The sequence below is a fragment of the Alligator mississippiensis genome, chromosome 5 (assembly GCF_030867095.1).
Source record: "Alligator mississippiensis isolate rAllMis1 chromosome 5, rAllMis1, whole genome shotgun sequence".
NCBI lineage: Eukaryota > Metazoa > Chordata > Crocodylia > Alligatoridae > Alligator > Alligator mississippiensis.
In genome coordinates, this window is record NC_081828.1 from 184,641,266 (window position 1) to 184,659,287 (window position 18,022).

At 44.0% G+C, this 18,022-nt stretch overlaps 1 protein-coding gene across 3 annotated transcripts in view; it reads right to left on the reverse strand.

Moving 5' to 3' along the window:
* Window positions 1-18,022, reverse strand: part of NEBL (nebulette) — a 486,921-nt gene that overhangs the window by 69,627 nt on the left and 399,272 nt on the right. The window contains exons 15-21 of one of the 3 annotated variants that reach the window (XM_059729063.1): window positions 17,020-17,127; window positions 11,428-11,538; window positions 8,811-8,921; window positions 7,910-8,020; window positions 5,160-5,270; window positions 4,803-4,913; window positions 4,355-4,459 (exon numbers count right to left, since the gene is read on the reverse strand). The exons of the other annotated variants lie outside the window; for them this stretch is intronic. Of the exons in view, the coding sequence (XP_059585046.1) occupies window positions 4,355-4,459; window positions 4,803-4,913; window positions 5,160-5,270; window positions 7,910-8,020; window positions 8,811-8,921; window positions 11,428-11,538; window positions 17,020-17,127 (768 nt within the window). The remainder of the gene's footprint in view (window positions 1-4,354; window positions 4,460-4,802; window positions 4,914-5,159; window positions 5,271-7,909; window positions 8,021-8,810; window positions 8,922-11,427; window positions 11,539-17,019; window positions 17,128-18,022) is intronic. 3 annotated transcript variants of the gene reach the window in all.

The window sequence follows — 18,022 nt, forward strand, 5'->3', positions numbered from 1 at the left end:
CGGGCCCCCACATACTCAGTGCCTATGATAAGCATAAACAATGACGTACACATTTGAAACTGAAACACAACCTGTTAAACTTTTCAAGAAAAAAAAGAAATGCATCAGAGGCCCTTGATCTGCCAGTATCCTGTTTCTGACAGTGACCAATACCAGATGTTTCAGAGGAAGGTATAGATCACACCATCACAGGTAAACATGAGATAAGCTGCCCGTATCTTCCCACATCGAAGATCAAAATCTAACTCCTAAAAATAAGGGTGTGGCATCAAGTTTTTACATGCTTTCCAAAACTGTTATTTTAGAATTACTTAGAACAACTATGGATTTCTTGTTATCCTTATTGCTAAACTCTGGGCTTCAAAACATCATGTGGAAATGAATTCCTCAGCCTCTACATGCCTGTTGTGGAAAGTTTTTCTTTCTGTTAGTTGTGAATTTACCATTCGTTTCAGGGACTGACCCCTTGCTCTTGATTTTTGAAAGAGAGCGAGCTCAGGGGCTCCTGGCTTACCTTTGTCATACTCCCTCTTAGTCAGCTGTTCTCCAAGGCAAAAACCTCACCCTCAATGTAAGAGTTTTTACTTGCCCATAATCACTCTTAGTGTTCATTTCTGAACTCCAAAGGGACATCTACACTGTGATAGTCATGTGCCCTAGCCAGCTCTGAACATACTTCACTTGTGTGGCCCAAACTTGGAAATGCGCTGCTGAGGCTTCAATGAGGTCATTCCAAATGGCACCTCAAGCACATTTGAGACTCAATAGCAGGTACAGAGGGACAGCCAGGAGTGTTTTCCCTGGTATATTTCTGGGTTTAAAACATGATCCTGACTGCAGATGGGTGGGGCAGGCTCAGAAATATTTGGGATACACCACTGCCACAATGTAGACATTGTACTTCTTCTTGAGATAGGGTGGCCAATACTACATAATCCTGATGTGGGTGAATCATTTAAATATACAGGTTGTTTTCAATGTAACAGTATCTTTAAATATATGGCATTTTGAATTTTAGAAGTGTTTTGTACACATTTGTTAAAATGAGTTATTTCCTATAAAATGTTACATCCTGACCTGAACTAAAACATATTTCCTTTCTTCATCAAGGAGTACAAAACATATTGGATTAGGGAGTTTACTACAGAAGAGATGACTGTGCAGTTATGAGCCTACTACAAAATGCTCAACACAAGGCTTAGAGCCAGTTACACTACAACAGCATTCCCAGCTGGCAAGCTAAAAACAGCATTGATTTTATCTGAAGAGCTAGCTGCTTGTTTGTCCCCTTAACCTATAGAAGGAACCTCACATTTTCAACCCTAACAATGTCTAAGTATCAGAACAAAAAGAGGAATATATAAAAGGAGAGTCAAACAGTCTCTCAATTTATCTCTGTTGTGATTGCTGCCTGTAACTCTTCCAGCTATTAAGCACTAGACTGCTTAATAATTATCTTTATTAACCCAATTTACGTATAGTATTAAAAGGTTGGAGTGTAGAGGAAATGAACTGGTAGCATAATCATCATTACTCTCAACTATGGACTGATTTCACACAATTAGAGGAAAAGGATGGAGGCCAGAGCTCTTGCCTCAAAATAAAATGTTTTTCTTTTTGTGGCTATATTAGGTAAATATATAAGGACATTTTTCAAAGCTATGGTACAGAAAGCTTAAACTGGCCCTAATAACTGGAGAATTCTTCAGGAGGTTTCAGACCCTGAAGAAGTGGCAAAGATCATACAAGCTTTGCAGCTGATTCCTTACTGGCAGGGAATTTGAACTCCAACAAAAGTCTATACCACAAATCTATCTGTGGTATCCTCAGCTGCTAAAGAAAAGTTAGATTAGGACATGGAACAAATCTAGCCCACATTGCTATTTATTACCTACTGTGTTTGCAAGTTGCAATGGTGTGAAATGCCTCCATAACGTATAGCACAGCAGCATTTAAAAAAGAGGCAGCAAGTGGCAGGAGAGAGCAAACATAGCACTCCATGAACTGAATATAGTGTATAGGGTAGCAAAAGATACCAGCTTCACCAGTTCCTTTATCTCAAAGATTATTGGCTTTTCCTGGGCTAATTTCTAGGAAATTCTTCATTAAAGGCTTTATTAATCTTTGCTGTGTAATCTATTGGTACATAAAACTAGGTTTTCACTAATCATCTTTACTTCTAGGAAAATCTCTATTAAAGGTACACAAAGTGCTACACTCAGAAAAATTAATCAACATGAAAAAATTAAAAGGATTAAATACAAAGATAACAAAATAGAGCATTTAAGCTCATTTGTATATGGTTTTTATTCAGTGACATACTGAAACTTAAATCTAGCATAAAAGGTGAAAAAACATTCAACGCCCAATGTAGCATAAAACCATTGGCATGATATACTTTAAGTCAAAGTATGCTATAAATAGTTTCATTTTAATTCTATGCTATAATCATACTATAAACCATATATTTACCATAGTACAACCCTCAGTGTCTGCTCCTTTTTATACAGAGCAAGTGCATCTACACATGCAATTAACACAACACAAACTCTGGAGTCATCTGAGCTGGAGGAAACTGCTCCTGGGTAAAACATCAACACATGCACCCAAGACAGCAGCAATTTGAGCCATGGCAGAGCAGCAGAGGGCACAAAGGGTTAGCCCTGGGCTCCAGGTGGCAGCATCAGGTGGCAGAGAGGCTGGATGGGGCACAAGGGTGCTGAGAGTGCTGAACCATGTGGCTAGGCAGCAGGCAGCCCTCACACTTTAGCACCCTTGTGCCCCAGCCAGGCCCTGTCGCCATCTACACATATGTTTCAACACAGTTACTTACTCCATCGTAAGATAGCATTTTCCCCGATAGTACTATCCTGCAGTGGAGTTAATTGGTTTATTGTGCCCTAATACCAGTGAATGTGTAGACAGTGACACTTTACTGCAGAGCTCAGAAGATCATGAACATTTTGTGATCTTCTGTTTGCTGATGATTTTCGTGATCTTCCATTTGCTGATGACTGTTCCCTGAATGCCAAATCTGCATCTGACATGCAGCGGAGTATGGACCATTTCTCTAGAGCTTGTGCGAACTTTAGTCTCACAAACAACACTAAGACAACAGAAGGAACGCACCAACCTGCACCAGAAAAGCCTTACATAGAGCCTACAATCACAGAGAATGGCCAAACGCTGCAGGTAGTGGACATGTTCACCTATGTCGACAGTACACTGTCTTGTGCAGTTCACATTGATGGTGGCACCAATACCAGAATTGTCTAAAGCAAGCATGGCCTTTGGCAAATTATGTGCAAATGTGTGGGAGCGCAGAGGCATCAGTCAACAAACAAAACTGAAAGTCAACAAAGCCATTGTGTTGCCAATCCTGATGTATGCATGCAAAACCTGGATGGTATACAGACAACATGCTATGAAACTGAACCACTTTCACATGAGCTGTCTGAGGAAACTATGAGGATAAGATAGCAAGACAAAGTTGCAGACACTGAGGTTCTCACAAAGGCAGACATTCCAAGCATCCACACTCTGTTAATGAAATCACAGGTGAGATGGTCACCCAGATGTCAGATGAGTGACTGGCAAAGAAAATCTATGATGAGCTAAAGGAGAGAAAGTGCTTTCAGGGAGGCCAGAAGCAATGTTTCAAGGACTCCCCCAAGTCATCCTTGAAATGTTTTAACACTGACCCAAAGCCTTGGGAAGATCTCACTCATGATTGTTCCACCTGGTGAAGCCTCATCCATACTAGAGCTACTGTCTATGAGTGGAGAAGAACTGCTGAAGAGAAGCAGAAGTGCAAACAGAATAAATCTTGCAACAGCAGCATGTCCACTGTTCTTCAAGCAACCCAAAGTGGCATCCCTTGCTCAGCGTGCCATGGACAGTTCAAAACACAAATTGGCCTGATCAGTCACTCACATGCTCACAGAGACCAAACCAACCAATTATCTCATAGTCATCTTTGAATTTGAAGGACAAACCACCACTGCGGAGCTAATTAGTCAAACTCCACAGTAAAGCACATGTGTACATGTACCTAGAATATAATAAAGTGCTCTGGGGAGATGGATTTAAAAAAAAATTCAGTTAAAAGTGACTGGGGCTTGGCAAGACTAGATTAAGTGGTTTAACAATTTAAAGCAGCCGTATCAAGCCGAGGAAAGATGGGCCTTTTTTTGAAAGAATTAGTGATATTGTAGTCTTTTCCAGGAAAATTATGCAAATAGTTAATTGACAATTACTCAAATATCCACACTCCATGCCAGGACACCAGAGAAACCATTTCATACTTGAAAATATATGAAAAGTCACATCTAAAAGCAGAACTGCTGCTACTCACCAAACTAATGTTTTTCTGAGTATTCTTAATCCTTTCAATTTCTGGAGTATCTGGTACAGCAGAGTAATTACAGAGCATCTTCCCTGCTTCATCTTTGTACATTTTCTGAAAAGCATAATTTAAAAAATGTGCATCCCATGTTTTCTCTTGGCTGCGATTGTTTAAAATATGTCCACTCTGGCCATGTAAAAAGGTGCTAAAATGGATGTAAACAAAATTTACACCCAATTAAAGGCCACTGACACAGTGGTAAAAAGAGTCCTTAATTTAAATGAGAATCAAATGCTTAAAACATTAGTTCCACAAGTAGCTTCCATATGTTAATTTATTTATTATTGGTATACAGGCCTCTAATTAACAAAAGGCAAAGCAATGCATTCTGAATAATATGTTCCCAGAACACATCATTAGGAGATATTAAAACACTTAACCTTCATTCTGTACCCACCTGGCTTATTATTTCAGAAGCTCTTTTGACCCGCTGTATCTCAGGGGTATCTGCGCCAACTTGCATCCCCTTCCCTTTAATTTCAGTCTCCAAGTCTTTCTTGTATACTTTCTGCAAAAAAGGATGTTATAATCTGCAGCTGTATTGTACACTTAAGCCTATGGTAATTGGTGTGTGCCATCTTCAAAGACATCCTTGTAAGACTGGACTCCAACAGCAACTGAGACAGGGCAATCTGCTTTTATCACAAGTTATTCTTATTACCATCAACCTACTAGAAGAATATTTCCATATATTTTTAAAAGGCTCATTGTGTTTTTCCTCAAATGTAGTCTATAAACATTATTCTGTACATACCTGGCTTGCAATTTCAGAAGCGTTTTTAGCTCGTTGTATTTCAGGGGTATCCATGCCCACTTGCATTCCCTTTCCTTTAATTTCAGTCTCTAGATCTTTCTTGTATTCTTTCTGTGAAGAATAGCATGGGCAACACTTAAATGAACAACAGCTAAGGCAATAAATAGATCCCACTTTAATCTGATTGCCTTCACTGAATAGCATCCCTATAAAACCAAATGGCTTTTATATTGGTAGAATAGCTTTGTGGGATTTACCAACAGTTCATTTACACTATGTTTCAGGCTTAAAACACCCTTTTAAAAAACAAGTTACTTTACATTCATCTCAGTGGCCTTTCCCATTTTCACAGTCCTGATTGGAGGCCATCATTGATGTGAATCTCTTCCTCCGGGCTTTGCAAAATCAAACCTGGAAGGCCTTGAGGATTTTCCCTCACTGTGAACATGCTTATCAGCTATTTCTCTTCAAACAAGGAACATTTTATTCTAAGACCCCAAAACAAGTCAGGGTAGCACCAACAGCTATTCATTATGATTCAGAAAATGTAAGTAATGCTACTTACCAATGAAAACTGAGGGAAGGATAGCACTGGGAAGTCTTACTTTTTCCCTAGAATTGGAATAGGTCAAATATGACTCCAAACAGCTGCAAATCACATATGTTGTGACACCAGGGCTAGGTACAGACAATCAAAAAGCCAGAACCTGAATTGATTCAATTTTTGCAGGTTAGTCTAACCTTCCTAAATTGAACCAATTTGCAAGTGAATAGACATGTCTGCAGTGGCTCAGGCCAAAAGCCGAGGGTGCTAGAGGTGCCCTTGGCTGCAGGGAAGCTGTGCTGGTAGGGCGTGGCCAGGCACCAGCAGTAGCCTCAAGCAAACTAGCTAGAGAGGAGGGTTTAATTCCCTCCTCACTGTCCCACAGGCACAGACCCAAGCTAGGGTCCGCTTAGCACTCCCCCCTCACTGCTGCAGCAGCAGGGGCAGCACGCAACCAAGCGCCAGCTGACATGGGCCCCTGAGGCAGAGGAGGCAGGGATGGGGTTTATTCCCCCTCCACCTCCTCTGCCCCTGGGGGACCACAGCTGGGGTCTGCCAGCCCTGACTGCTGACACCGATTACTCCCAGACCGGGACAAGCAGTGGGATTAGCTCCCTCCCTGCCATCTGACAGATGCCGGAGGGAGAGGGAAAATAACCCCCCTCCCTGCCCCAATGCTTAAGGGAGCCATGATGGCTAGCCTCTGGCTACGCTCCTGCCCCTGCCATTGGAGCAACGAGGGGGGAGCAACCGTGATGGGGGCAGCAGCCCCCATCACACACTCCCTTCTCAGCTGTCCTCCCAGATGATCCGGGAGCCTGGCCAGGTGATTGGCCCAGCTACCAGCTGCAGAGAAGCCTGCACTGGGGGCTTTATTCTCCTACCTGAGCCAGGCGAATCACCCGGCCATGCCACCTGCTCAGCCAGGAGGCCAGCTGAGGAGAAAGTGGGAGGGAAATGCCTCTCCACTCCCCTCCATGGTCTGGCTTTGGACCCCAGCCAGGCTGTGCCCAGCACAGGCAGGGGGAAGCCCTCAGCAGGGTCATTCCCTCCCTCCCCCACACACTCCTTCCTCAGCTGGCCTACCAGCCAGGGAGGGGGCATGGCCAGATGATCACCCAGGCTCCCAGTTCAGATGGGGACTACAAGCTTCCCTGCAGCTGGGAGACAGGAGGATCACCCTGTGACATGTTCTCCCTGGCCTGCAGGCCAGCTGAGAAGGGAGTGGGGAGGAAAAACACCAGCCTCCTCCTCCTCCCTCTTCCATGCCTACTGCAGACCACGACTACATCCCAGGACCAGTGGAGCAAGCATGGCCCCTAGTGCCACCACTTTGCTGGAGTCACCCTTGGGAGGTCAGATCATCGGGGCTGCCCAGCACCTCATCCTTGCCCCTGCTGGGGAGCCGGGACTGCCCTGAGCTCCCTGTGGTTGTCAGGCAAGTCCTCTCCCCAGCATGGCCAGATCCAGCCCCCACTGCTCATCAGCCCAGCCTAGCACAGCCTCTGCAGCTCCTGGCCCACCCCACTCACCAAGCTGTGGTACGGATGCAGCAGGGCTGACACTGGAGGAGGGAGGGGGCTCACATCCCAGGCTGCGCTTCCCCTGACTCAGACTGTCCTGCAGTGTGGCGCTCCCCAATTGTGCGGCCCACAGCCCAGCAGGTGTGGGGCAGCTAAGGAGGGAGTGGAGGGAGGGGGAGAAACATGCACCCATGCTGGCAGAGGGGGGAAAACCAGCAGTGGGGGCTTTACTTGCCTGCCTCAGAGGAGGGGGTGAGGCAAGGAAATCTGCCCCATTTCTGGCTGCTGGGGATGGGAAAGTCCCTGCTGGCAGCTGGGGGTGGGGCCAGCCCTGCTCTGTCAAAGCAGAGAAGCATGTTAAGATGCTGGGGGACTCTGATTTAACTTAAACCAGGAAGGGGTCTGGGACAGAAGTTGCATAAACTGGTTTGACCCAAATCAGTTAAGTCTGATACTATATTTAACCAGGTTTATCTTAAACCAGTTTTGGCCATTTTGAAGCTGGTTTATATCCACTGAATTTATGTTCTGTTACAGGTTTAAACCAGTTTCTGATCATTTAAACCAGTTTATGCTTAACCTCTGTCCCTAGCCTAATACATTTTGTGTGTTACTTCATGGTTTTGATAACAAGTCCTCAGTTTACTTAAAAGCTGGCACTAATTAAAAACAACTGTACTAACCTGGCTTGCAATTTCAGAAGCTTTCTTGACACGTTGTATTTCAGGAGTATCTGTGCCCACTTGCATGCCCTTGCCTTTAATTTCAGTCTCTAGATCTTTTTTGTATTCTTTCTGTGAAGGTAGTATTTCAAATAATTTCAATTAAAAGTTTTTGCCCACATTTTTAAACCAGGTCTCAAGTTTTGCAGATACAAGTGATAGTTTGCAGTGAACTACTGAAAATGTGAATGTATAAATTGAGGTCTGAAAGAAACTCAGTCTTAAAGGTAGCTGTCTCTGCCTTTTAAAGTTTTTGTTCAACTCTCTGGAACACACAGTAACAAGTTCTGCTTAGTGCCCAGCAGGGTTTATCCAGTTTAAACACCATTTACTTTTAAGAAAAAATATAATTAAAAAAAAAAAAATCTAAAAATGCACAGAGTTGTTTCCAATGAACTCTTGGAGTAAGAAATTTAAATTATTTAATTTAAATGATCTTTCCTGAACCAAAGCCAAACTAAAGCCTGATGAATGACCAGGCTGCACAGTCTCAGCTCCTGAGGCATTTTGTAGTGTTACACAAATAGAACACAATAGGGACATGCACATGTGCATAGCCCCCCTGAATGTAATACAACAAAGTCACCCCAAAGTCAGGTTTTCCTGCCCAGGGGAAATTTTTTATCTACTGACCTCGTGAACAATTTCACATGTTTGCTGAATAGCTGGAATAAGTATAATTCTTTTCCCCTTTATTTTCCAAATCTTTTCTATACTCTTTCTGCAAAATCCAGGTGGGCATCAGCTTCAAAAGAGAATACTTCATTTTCAATTATGAGACAAATTAGAATATTTTTCAATAGGGTGCACTGTAAAACATGAACTTTCTATGCCATCAATAACCTTCACTACCATAACATACCTCATTTAGGATCTGGGCTGCATTTTTCACTCTAATCAAATCTGGCGTATCTTCAAACACAGTCAGTCCTTTTCCTTTAATCCCTTCTTCAAAATCTTTTCTATACTCTTTCTAAGGATAAAAAAAATCCTCCACTTTAAATTTTGTGCAACATGCCTCTTACTATTTGATCATTTTTTCTGAAAATTGCTATGAAATATGAATTAGCTGAAGAATATTTTTCAGAATTAAAAGAGAATTGGAAATTATCAAATCAAAAAGTATAAAGCACCAAAAAGTTTTTAATTTAGCTTTGTATGCAGCTGTCGGGCTCTTGAAAAATATTCAGCCTTTACATACTGCATCATTTGTTTAGGGAGCTCACATTAGAGATCTTCAGTTACATTAATTGCAAAAGCTTTTGCGTTGTAGGTTTTCCTGTGAATAGCAGCTTTTATAGTTGAAGGCTGGTAGGCCTCATATTCATCCCCATTTTACTAATGGCTTCACAGATAGAATGGCTATGCCCTAAACATGCCCCAAATATTACAGTAAGAGCTAGTAAAATGATTAGTAGTTAAATTACGATACAGTAACAACTTTCCTACCATCTCCTTCCATTCTTTTAACATGCTATCATAAAATAATACTATCAGTATTTTGTCTCCATGGTATACAGGTGTTCTATGAAAAATTAAAATCACAGTAGAGGCTGCCTGTGGACTGGTCACCATTCTTTTCCATATTCTTGGAGAGATGATAAAAACTCACAAAGGTAAAACATCCATGCTGACCTGCCCTGGGTGAATCTATGTTGCCAGCAGATCAAGGGAGGAGTTTCTTCTCCTAATCACATTCTCTTCCTCTAAGTGATTGGAAATGGATTCTTTGAGGACCTGTTCCATGATTTTTCCAAGGGCTGAGATGAAGCTTATCCATTGGTAATTCCCTGGATCCTCCTTTTTCCCTTTCTTAAAGATGGGCACTAGATTTTCCCTCTTCCAATCATCTGAGATCTTTCCCAATCACCACAAGTTTTCAAAGATAATGGCCAGCAGCAATGCAATCACATTGGCCAATTCCCTCACCACATTTTTCAAGGCACATTGAAGAGCTAATGACAAGCTGAGATTTTAAGCAAATATATTTTAAAAGAATTCTTGAGTAAATGAATTGAAGCTTTATTTTACTGAATTGCACTGTATTTACCAAGGTCCTTTGTCCTTCTGAGCTCTTCAATATAAACAAAAGGGAATTCAGCCATTGTTTCTTTAACAAGTCCTTTACGATCACTAAACTACAAGGATTAGCTGTCATAATCAGGGAGATTCTTCTGTTCATTTGGGGAACAATTGAACTCTCACTCTCCTGAGAAAGTTTTGCACAGATCCTAAAGGAAGTAGATCTCACAAGTACAGAAGGTGTCATCTCTTCTGAATCCTCCCCATACTCCCCACAACAGGAGATTGTAACTGAATTGACACATTGGGCATCTTTACAGGTACTCCATGGTGGGGGTGGGGGAGGATTGCTTTAATTAGAGTGGTTCTTGGGAGTCGCTCTAATTAAAGTGCCTGCAGCATCTAATGTATTCAGCATCCTGCTTTTCAAAATGTTCCTTTAATTAAAGCTCCTTCAACAAGCCTTATTTAAAGTACCAGCACAACCATTTTGAAAAGCAGGAACGCTGAATACACATGGCGCTGAGGCTGCTGTTAGTCGGGCAAGTGTATAGGTGCGTTTTTTAATAAGGAAATAGAAAGTGCTTATGTTTAACAACTTAAAGCTGTTTCATCATGTCTCCTTAAAGCATGGTTAGCTCCATGCAACAAATTTGGAGTTGCATACCTGAATTAACTTCTTGAGAAACAATTAATAATGTTTTTTAAAATATGTATATGATTTTTGGCAATTTGGGGATAAAATTATTTGAAAATCATGCTCCAAATATCTGATGTTCTCATAATGAAGACATACTAGAACCCCATTTCCACAATACTATCTGATTTTAACTATTTCTTGGTTCAGGTTTGGTGGACATTATACTTTCTGTATGTTCATTAAAGACTCTATAGGTAATGCTGATTCTGTTAAGAACACTATTTGGCAACAAAGTGGCACTCCTTTCTCAATCATGGAGTCCAACATCAAGATGAAAGATGGTTATTTGAGTTACAACAGAAAGATGGCCAAAGGAAGCAGCATCTCAGTATAGTAGTCCCTAATGCCATGTACACCTATGACCACCGTGGCAGGACCTGTTTGTCTAACATCTGTCTCTACAGCCACAAAAGAAAATGCACCACCAGTCAGTAGAATAGCTGCAATATCCACAATCACTCACTGATGAACAGATACTATTTGGTATACATCAGTATACCAGTAACTATTTGGTATACAGTAACTCTGACCAGTAACTATTTGGTATACATCAATATTTCCTAGTGTAACTTTCAATGGACAGATACCTGTATATTCAGCTAAACATTAAATAATTGTTTATTAATTAAAGCTTAATTTTACTGAATTAGACAGGATTTACCAAGGTATTTTGTTTATGAATCAAAAATACATGGGTAGGCTGCTTATTTCCCTTTTACAGTATAACAATGAGGAACAAAAAAAACAAGTGATCTACCTCTTTGAGAAGATTGGTGACATGTTTTATGTGCAAAAATTCGGGAGTCTTGTCTAAATCCAATGTTGCTTTTCCCTTGAGCATTTCTTCAAAATCTTTGCGATAAGCTTTCTATTGAAACAAAACAATATTACTAGTCCACACTTACATGTATGTGCATTTAGATGTATTGCAGAAAATACACTCTAAAAAGATACAAATGGCAAATTCAAATACGGATGAGATATGGTACAGTCATCATTACATTAATGGAACAGTTTTAGGTCCTAATTTTTATAACCTAGATAATTGTGGCTATCTGTCTGTGTGGGTTTATGGCACAGCAAGTAAGCAAAAAATTACTTTACTTGTCAGCACTGAAAGGCTTTACAGATGTAACATATCTGGAGAAAGAACTGAGCTACAAAAGGGAATTTAATGGGAGGGCAAGATGAGAAAGATCAAACTTCCGGGGCCTCAATAGCAGAAGGCATCAGAGGTGTAACAAGGTTCTGCACCCACAGCAACAGGAGCAGCAGAAGAAGCAGCAGCATCTGGGCCAGCACCAGCAGTTCTGGCAAATGGGCTGGCTCCAGTGACAGGTTGTTCTCGTGCCCTCTGTAAATCAGCCCCTGGGAACACCAGGGCTAAGTACAGACAATCAAAAAACCTGAGGCTGAATCAATTCAATCTTCACAGGTTAGTTTTCGCGGATAAGCAAGTGAACATACAATTCACTTTTCTGGAAAAGCAGCCAGATGCCTGTCGTGGCTCAGGTCAGAAGATGGAAGGCACTAGAACATGCTTCCCTGCTCAGCTACAGCAACAGGTTGGGCCAAGGCTAGCCCATGCACTCCATGAGGGGGGTTTGTGGGGAAGATGCAAAGCATCCTGGAATGCTGCAGGACGGACTGTGAGTTAACTTGAACCTGGAGGGGATCTAGGACACAAGTTCAATAAACTGATTTACCCTAAATCAGCTAAGTCTGGTGCTACATCCATCCAGGTTTATCTTAAACTGGTTTTGGGTATTTTGAAGCAGTTTATGTGCACTGGACTTCTGTTGTGTTACAGATTTGAAGCAGTTTCCAATCATGTACACCAGTTTGTGTGCAATTTTGGTCCCTAGCCCAGAGAAGGAGAAACAAATGAAATCAAGAAGATAACTAGGCAGAGTTTACATTTGTTCCACAACAGGAGGACAGGCCGATGCTGATGAGGAAGCAAGATATCGTGAAGGGTTTTGACTAGCTACTTGGCCAGAACAATGAGAAAAATATACTTTATTTCCAGTTGCATTTTGGATACATTGCAGAGAAGGTTTGGAATCACAGTCAGGACAGAAAGGATCTGACACATTCAGACAAACAAACAAAAAAACTTGTTAAGAAACAAGACGGGAAACATATTTTTCTTTAAAACAACTTTAACAGAAGAGTTCAAAAAACTCTAAGGGCGCATCCAGACGAGTGCGCACATGTGTCTTGCAGCATCTCAAACCCCTTTGAGACGCTGCAAGAAGCACGTGCAGAAATGAGAAAACGTTCCCCAGCTGCAAATTTGCAGCATGGGGACAAAATTAGACCCCTGGATATCCAGGGGTCAAAAAGAACCGCAGAGAAAAAAAGCAGGGCAAGGCACAGTACCGGACTGTGCCCAGAGGCAACCAGAGGCTGGGTTCTCCACAAAGACACTCTGGTAGCAGCCAGAGCATCTCTATGGTTGGCCCTTGCCCTGGTGCTGAAGCACACTGCCTGCCCGTGTAGGGCAGGCAGCATGCCGGCCACAGGGAGCTGGACCTGGTCTCCAGTGCCAATACGTAAGGGGTGGGTGGGACTGGAGGAGGGAACCATGGGGTGGACTCCTGGCAGCCCCACCTGCTCCCCCAGCACCCCAGATCCCTGCCCCACTCCCTGCCTGCCTCCTAAGCCTCCCCAATCCTTGCCCCACCTGGCCCCACTCCCTGCCTCCTGAGCCCCCTTGCCCCACCCTCTGAGCCCCCTGATCCCTGCCCCATCCAGCCCCATCACTTGCTGGCCCACAAGCACCCTAATCGCTGCCCTGCCTGGCTCCATCCCCCACCTGCCCCCCGTGCACCCCCATCACTGCCCTGCCTGGCCCAAGCCTGGGCCCCAGCCCCTCAATCACTGCCCCCCCACCCCAACATCCTGGTAAGTAAAAAAACAAACAAACAAAAAAACCCACACATCAGCAGGAGCAGCTGCTGTCGGGGTCATGAGGCCGGGTGACAGCTGCAGTGGCCCCAGCCCGGGCCCCACTGCCCCCCCACTGCCTCATGCTGCATGGGAGGGCTCTACCAGGAGGCCCCAGAGCCCCCACAGCCCCTGCTACTGCAGTGAGTAGAGGCTTTTTTTTTTCTTTTTTCTTTTTTTAAAGTGCTGGAGGCTGGGGGGTGTTGGCAGCCCTCAGGGAGCCAGGCATGCAAGCAGGGGATGGGGCTGGGTGGGGCAGCCACTGCAGGTTCTGGGGGAGTGGGCGGGGGATGCAGCAGCCATTGGGGGAGGCTTCAGGAGCTGGTGGGGGTGGGGACAGGAGAAGCAGCCATTGGGCGGGGGGCTGCAGGAGCCGGCAGGTGCTGGGGCAAGGCGGGTCAGCAATCCAGGGGTCTGGGGGAGCAAGTGGAGGGGCATTTGGCCCCTGTTGGGGGGGGGAAGCAAAACATATAGGTATTTAGAATTAACTTTATTATGATGACAGAGACACTGGTAGGCTTCCAAATTGTTTTAACACTGTAGATATATAAATAAAACATTGCCCAACTGATTGCTCGCTCTCTCTCTCTCTCTCTCTCTCTCTCTCTCTCTCACATGCACACGCGGTCTTTTGTTTTAATTGTAGAGGAACGTGGATTTTGCAGTATTTTACAGGCTGACTTGGGGATTTTTTTATCAGGGATTGTTCAGTTATCAAACAGGGAACACCAGAATTCCTGCTAGGGAGGCCAGTGGCAGGACCCTGCCTGATCAGACCTGGCACCTTGGACCCAGCTGAAGGTGGCTGACCTCCTGGCCAAATGGGGCCAGGAGGACATACTTTTGACAGTTCAAAGCAGGCCACCACACCTGGAACATCTTCCTAGCTGCCCAGATGGCTGGGCAGGGGGCACACATGGCAGTAGTGCTACACAAAGGCCAACTTTGCAGCCAGAGCCCACTGGCAGCTGGCCCAGAGGGGCAGATGCCTCTATTGGCTGTGCAGTCTCCATCCGGGTCTGGCAGCTGCACAGCAGGTCACAGCCAGGCAGCAGCCCCCACTGCCAGACTGCTGCAGTGGGTAAAGAGTGCAGGGAAGTCTCAGGGCTGCTTCAGCAATCTAGCTGGCACAAGGGGTAGTGGGCCCCAGAAGCTCCTAAGAGCAAGTAGCCCTGAGCTACTTGCCAGGGCAGCTTTTTGTATTGATGGGACCAGGACAAAGCAGCTTTTTATACTGCTGGGGACAGCACAGGTGCTGGCCCTGGGCTCTAGCTCCCCCTGGCTGCAGATCCAGAAGGAGCCAGGCAGGGTTATTTTTCCCCAAGTGGCACAATTTGCCCAACACTAAAGTGCATGTCCAGGCACGTGAGCTGAGGCAAAAAGGCCAAGCTCACATTTGCACCAGTTCTATTTGAGCTGCTGCAAGTGCACATGCTTGCATGTGTGGACGCACCCTAAGGGTGCAGACAGAAGTGCAGCTCTCCACTGTAACTCAGAATGTTTTGCAGGAAGTGTTCTGAGTTACAACAATCCTTCAAACCAAACCAAACAGAAGTTCACTGTTGGTTCCAGAGGGGAGGGGAATCTAGCTGCTGTCTATGAGCCTGCAACTGGTTTGTCCTAGAAATGGCCCCTTCTCCCACCCAGCCTGTCGCTATTTTTAGAATGGGAGGAGGGAAAGGGAGCAGAGGGAGCTCATTCTAGGGGTTCCCCAGTCAACGCTGGAGGGTGGGGTGGATGAATTGAAACTCCCCCCCCCAACCTCGGTGGCTGGGGGGCTCTAATACACCTGTCCCACCCTTGAGCAGGGGCCAAAAAAAAACCCAGACCAAACATGTTCATCTGACCCTTCATGCAATCTGAACCCTCTACAGTTGTTCACTTGCATTTGGTCATGGCTTATAGATTGCTTCCTATGGCCAGATAGAGCAAAAATTGTTGCTTCTGTCTGCACCCTTGTAACACATCGGGATCCCAGGCATGGCTATGATGCCCCCAAGTGACTCTGCAACCACACCCTGCTCCGCCCCTAGGGTACCTTCCCTTCTTGACTACCACGCCTTGATGGAAGAATAATAATAATAATAATAATAATAATAATAATATTGAGGAGGAGGCTGCCTGCAGGCCTTCATGTGGCCCCAGGCTAACTGAACCCCCCTGGGGTTCCTTGGCACTGTATTGGTTTTCTGCTATGCCCAGGCCCTTCGCTGGGCCTCTCTGGTCCCAGGCTCCTCACTGGGCCTCACTATGACTGTGCCACTGCAAGGCACCTGAAGCTTTAGGGGCTAAATGCGTGGCTCCAATCCTCCCCTATACCACAACCCAAGCCTCAAAGGTGTTACTATAATGATGTTTGACTCTTGTGGGCACTGGGCCCTTGGCCCCTATATGCCAGACCCCCAGGCTCCTGTCTGGCCGTTCCCCTCACAGACATTGGGCCCCTGGCTCATCTGGTTGAGCCCCTCATGGGCACCAGGCTCCTGACCCCTGCTTGTCTGCACCCCTCCTTGGGTGCCAATAGTCACTCAGGCCTTGTGCTTACCCCTGGCATGGCTCAAGGTGATCGTGTGCCCCTCAGGCACTAATGGGACCTCTCTATACCGCATCTCCCACGGCTCTGCCCCCTTCCAGTCAGCTGGCTGCCTGCAGGTGCCTGCTAATTGCCTCATTTGTCCTGTTGCCCTGGCACCCGGAAGCTGCTGCACCCTGCCTAGCCTGCAGTGTTCCCTGACTGGGCTGTTTTTAATGTAAAGGAACAAGGAGCCCCAGGTTCTCTGTTATAGCCCTAAATGCTAGAAAGCCAGGAAAACATCTTTTCTTATTTACTTTTCATGAACTATATTCAGACTAAATCTTCACGAAGAAAAAAACAGATACACTGGAAAAGTGTAGAAAGGAAAATTTAAGAGACCGAGGTTTCTACCTCAGATACAAGAGAGACAGAAAGGAGAAAATTGCCTTAGGTCCTACAGACATTGCATGGACTCGGCACAGTGTTTCTCTATTTCCTTGTTTACCATAAAGTGAATATTTTTATGCTAGCTAACAATGCCAATACCAACAGTTATAAAAAAAAGATTAGGTAGGGAGGTGCATATCCAAATGAGCATCGTAACTAGGCTCTGATTTTTAAGAGCTCTTGAAGTCTACAATTCAAGGTTCAAGGACATCAAACTCCTGTTCCAATGAAATTCTGACTCAATCCAGACTGTAACTATGTAACAGGTCTCTTCCAATTTTCGATCCAATCTGAAGCCTAAATTGTAGACAGGTGTTTATATTTGGGGATTAAAATCTGAATCGCCAGCAGTTTAAAGGGGTCAAGATGCTTCAAGTTTTGATCCATCTCTAGATGTTATAACACATGATGCTAATTCAAACACATATTTTCACCAACCTCACTTTGAATCTTTTGAACCTCCTTTGAAACCTGATAAATTGGTGTATCCACAAACTCCAGCATTGATTTGCCTTTCGATGTTTCATAATCCTCTTTGTATTTCACCTAAGAAAAGAAAAATAATTTAATATTATAGCAGATGAGAAAATCTAATCATTGTAAACTCAGTAAGGACAAACTCTGGCCTTGTCAAGTCCCTTCTCAGAAGCCTTGACTTAGATAATTTCTGCCAGAAAAGCAGGACAAACAGATCAAGGAAAGTTTTCTACTGCAGCATATGCTTTTGCTTCAATTATCTAGACCAGAATCAGTGGAATTTTCAAGACATCAACTGCATCTTGTAATGAGTGACTCAGCACAAATAACAGTTTATGAGCAGTAGCAAGCCTTTATTTAAAGGCACATATTAAAACAAATTACCATGAGGATAATTAAATAAGACACACTTAAATAACTATCCAAAACCTTGGGTTCAAGCAGGGCTTCAGGCCCTGACACATGAAGACATGACTTACCATGGACAGTGACCTCTGGCTCCCCAGCAACCATTCTTAAATACTTCTTTCAAGCATTGCTCAAGTTAACCCCTTGCTGAAAAAGGAGATGGCATTGCTCTTATAATCTCCATCTCCTCCTTTAGTTATCTCTAAATTTGACCCTGAAAACTATATTTATGGACATAACTCTGGGGATACACACACACATCTTATAAATAACATGATTTGGAGGAGCAGACTTCTTTTGACCTGGCACCCTAAAACCTGGATGAGCCTTGTAACTTCATTCTCTCATATTCATACAAGTTTTATTCAGATTTATTGACAAAGTTCATGTATAACTTAATCATTCTAATCAGAGAGAGGGGGAGGCGGGATAGAGAGAGAAAGAGATATTACAAAGCTAAATATGGGAAGTTTCATCTACTATGAAACCAAGAAAGTTAAGGGTGAAATCATTCCTTCATTCCTTTCAGATTCGTCATATCATTTTAATGTGGTAT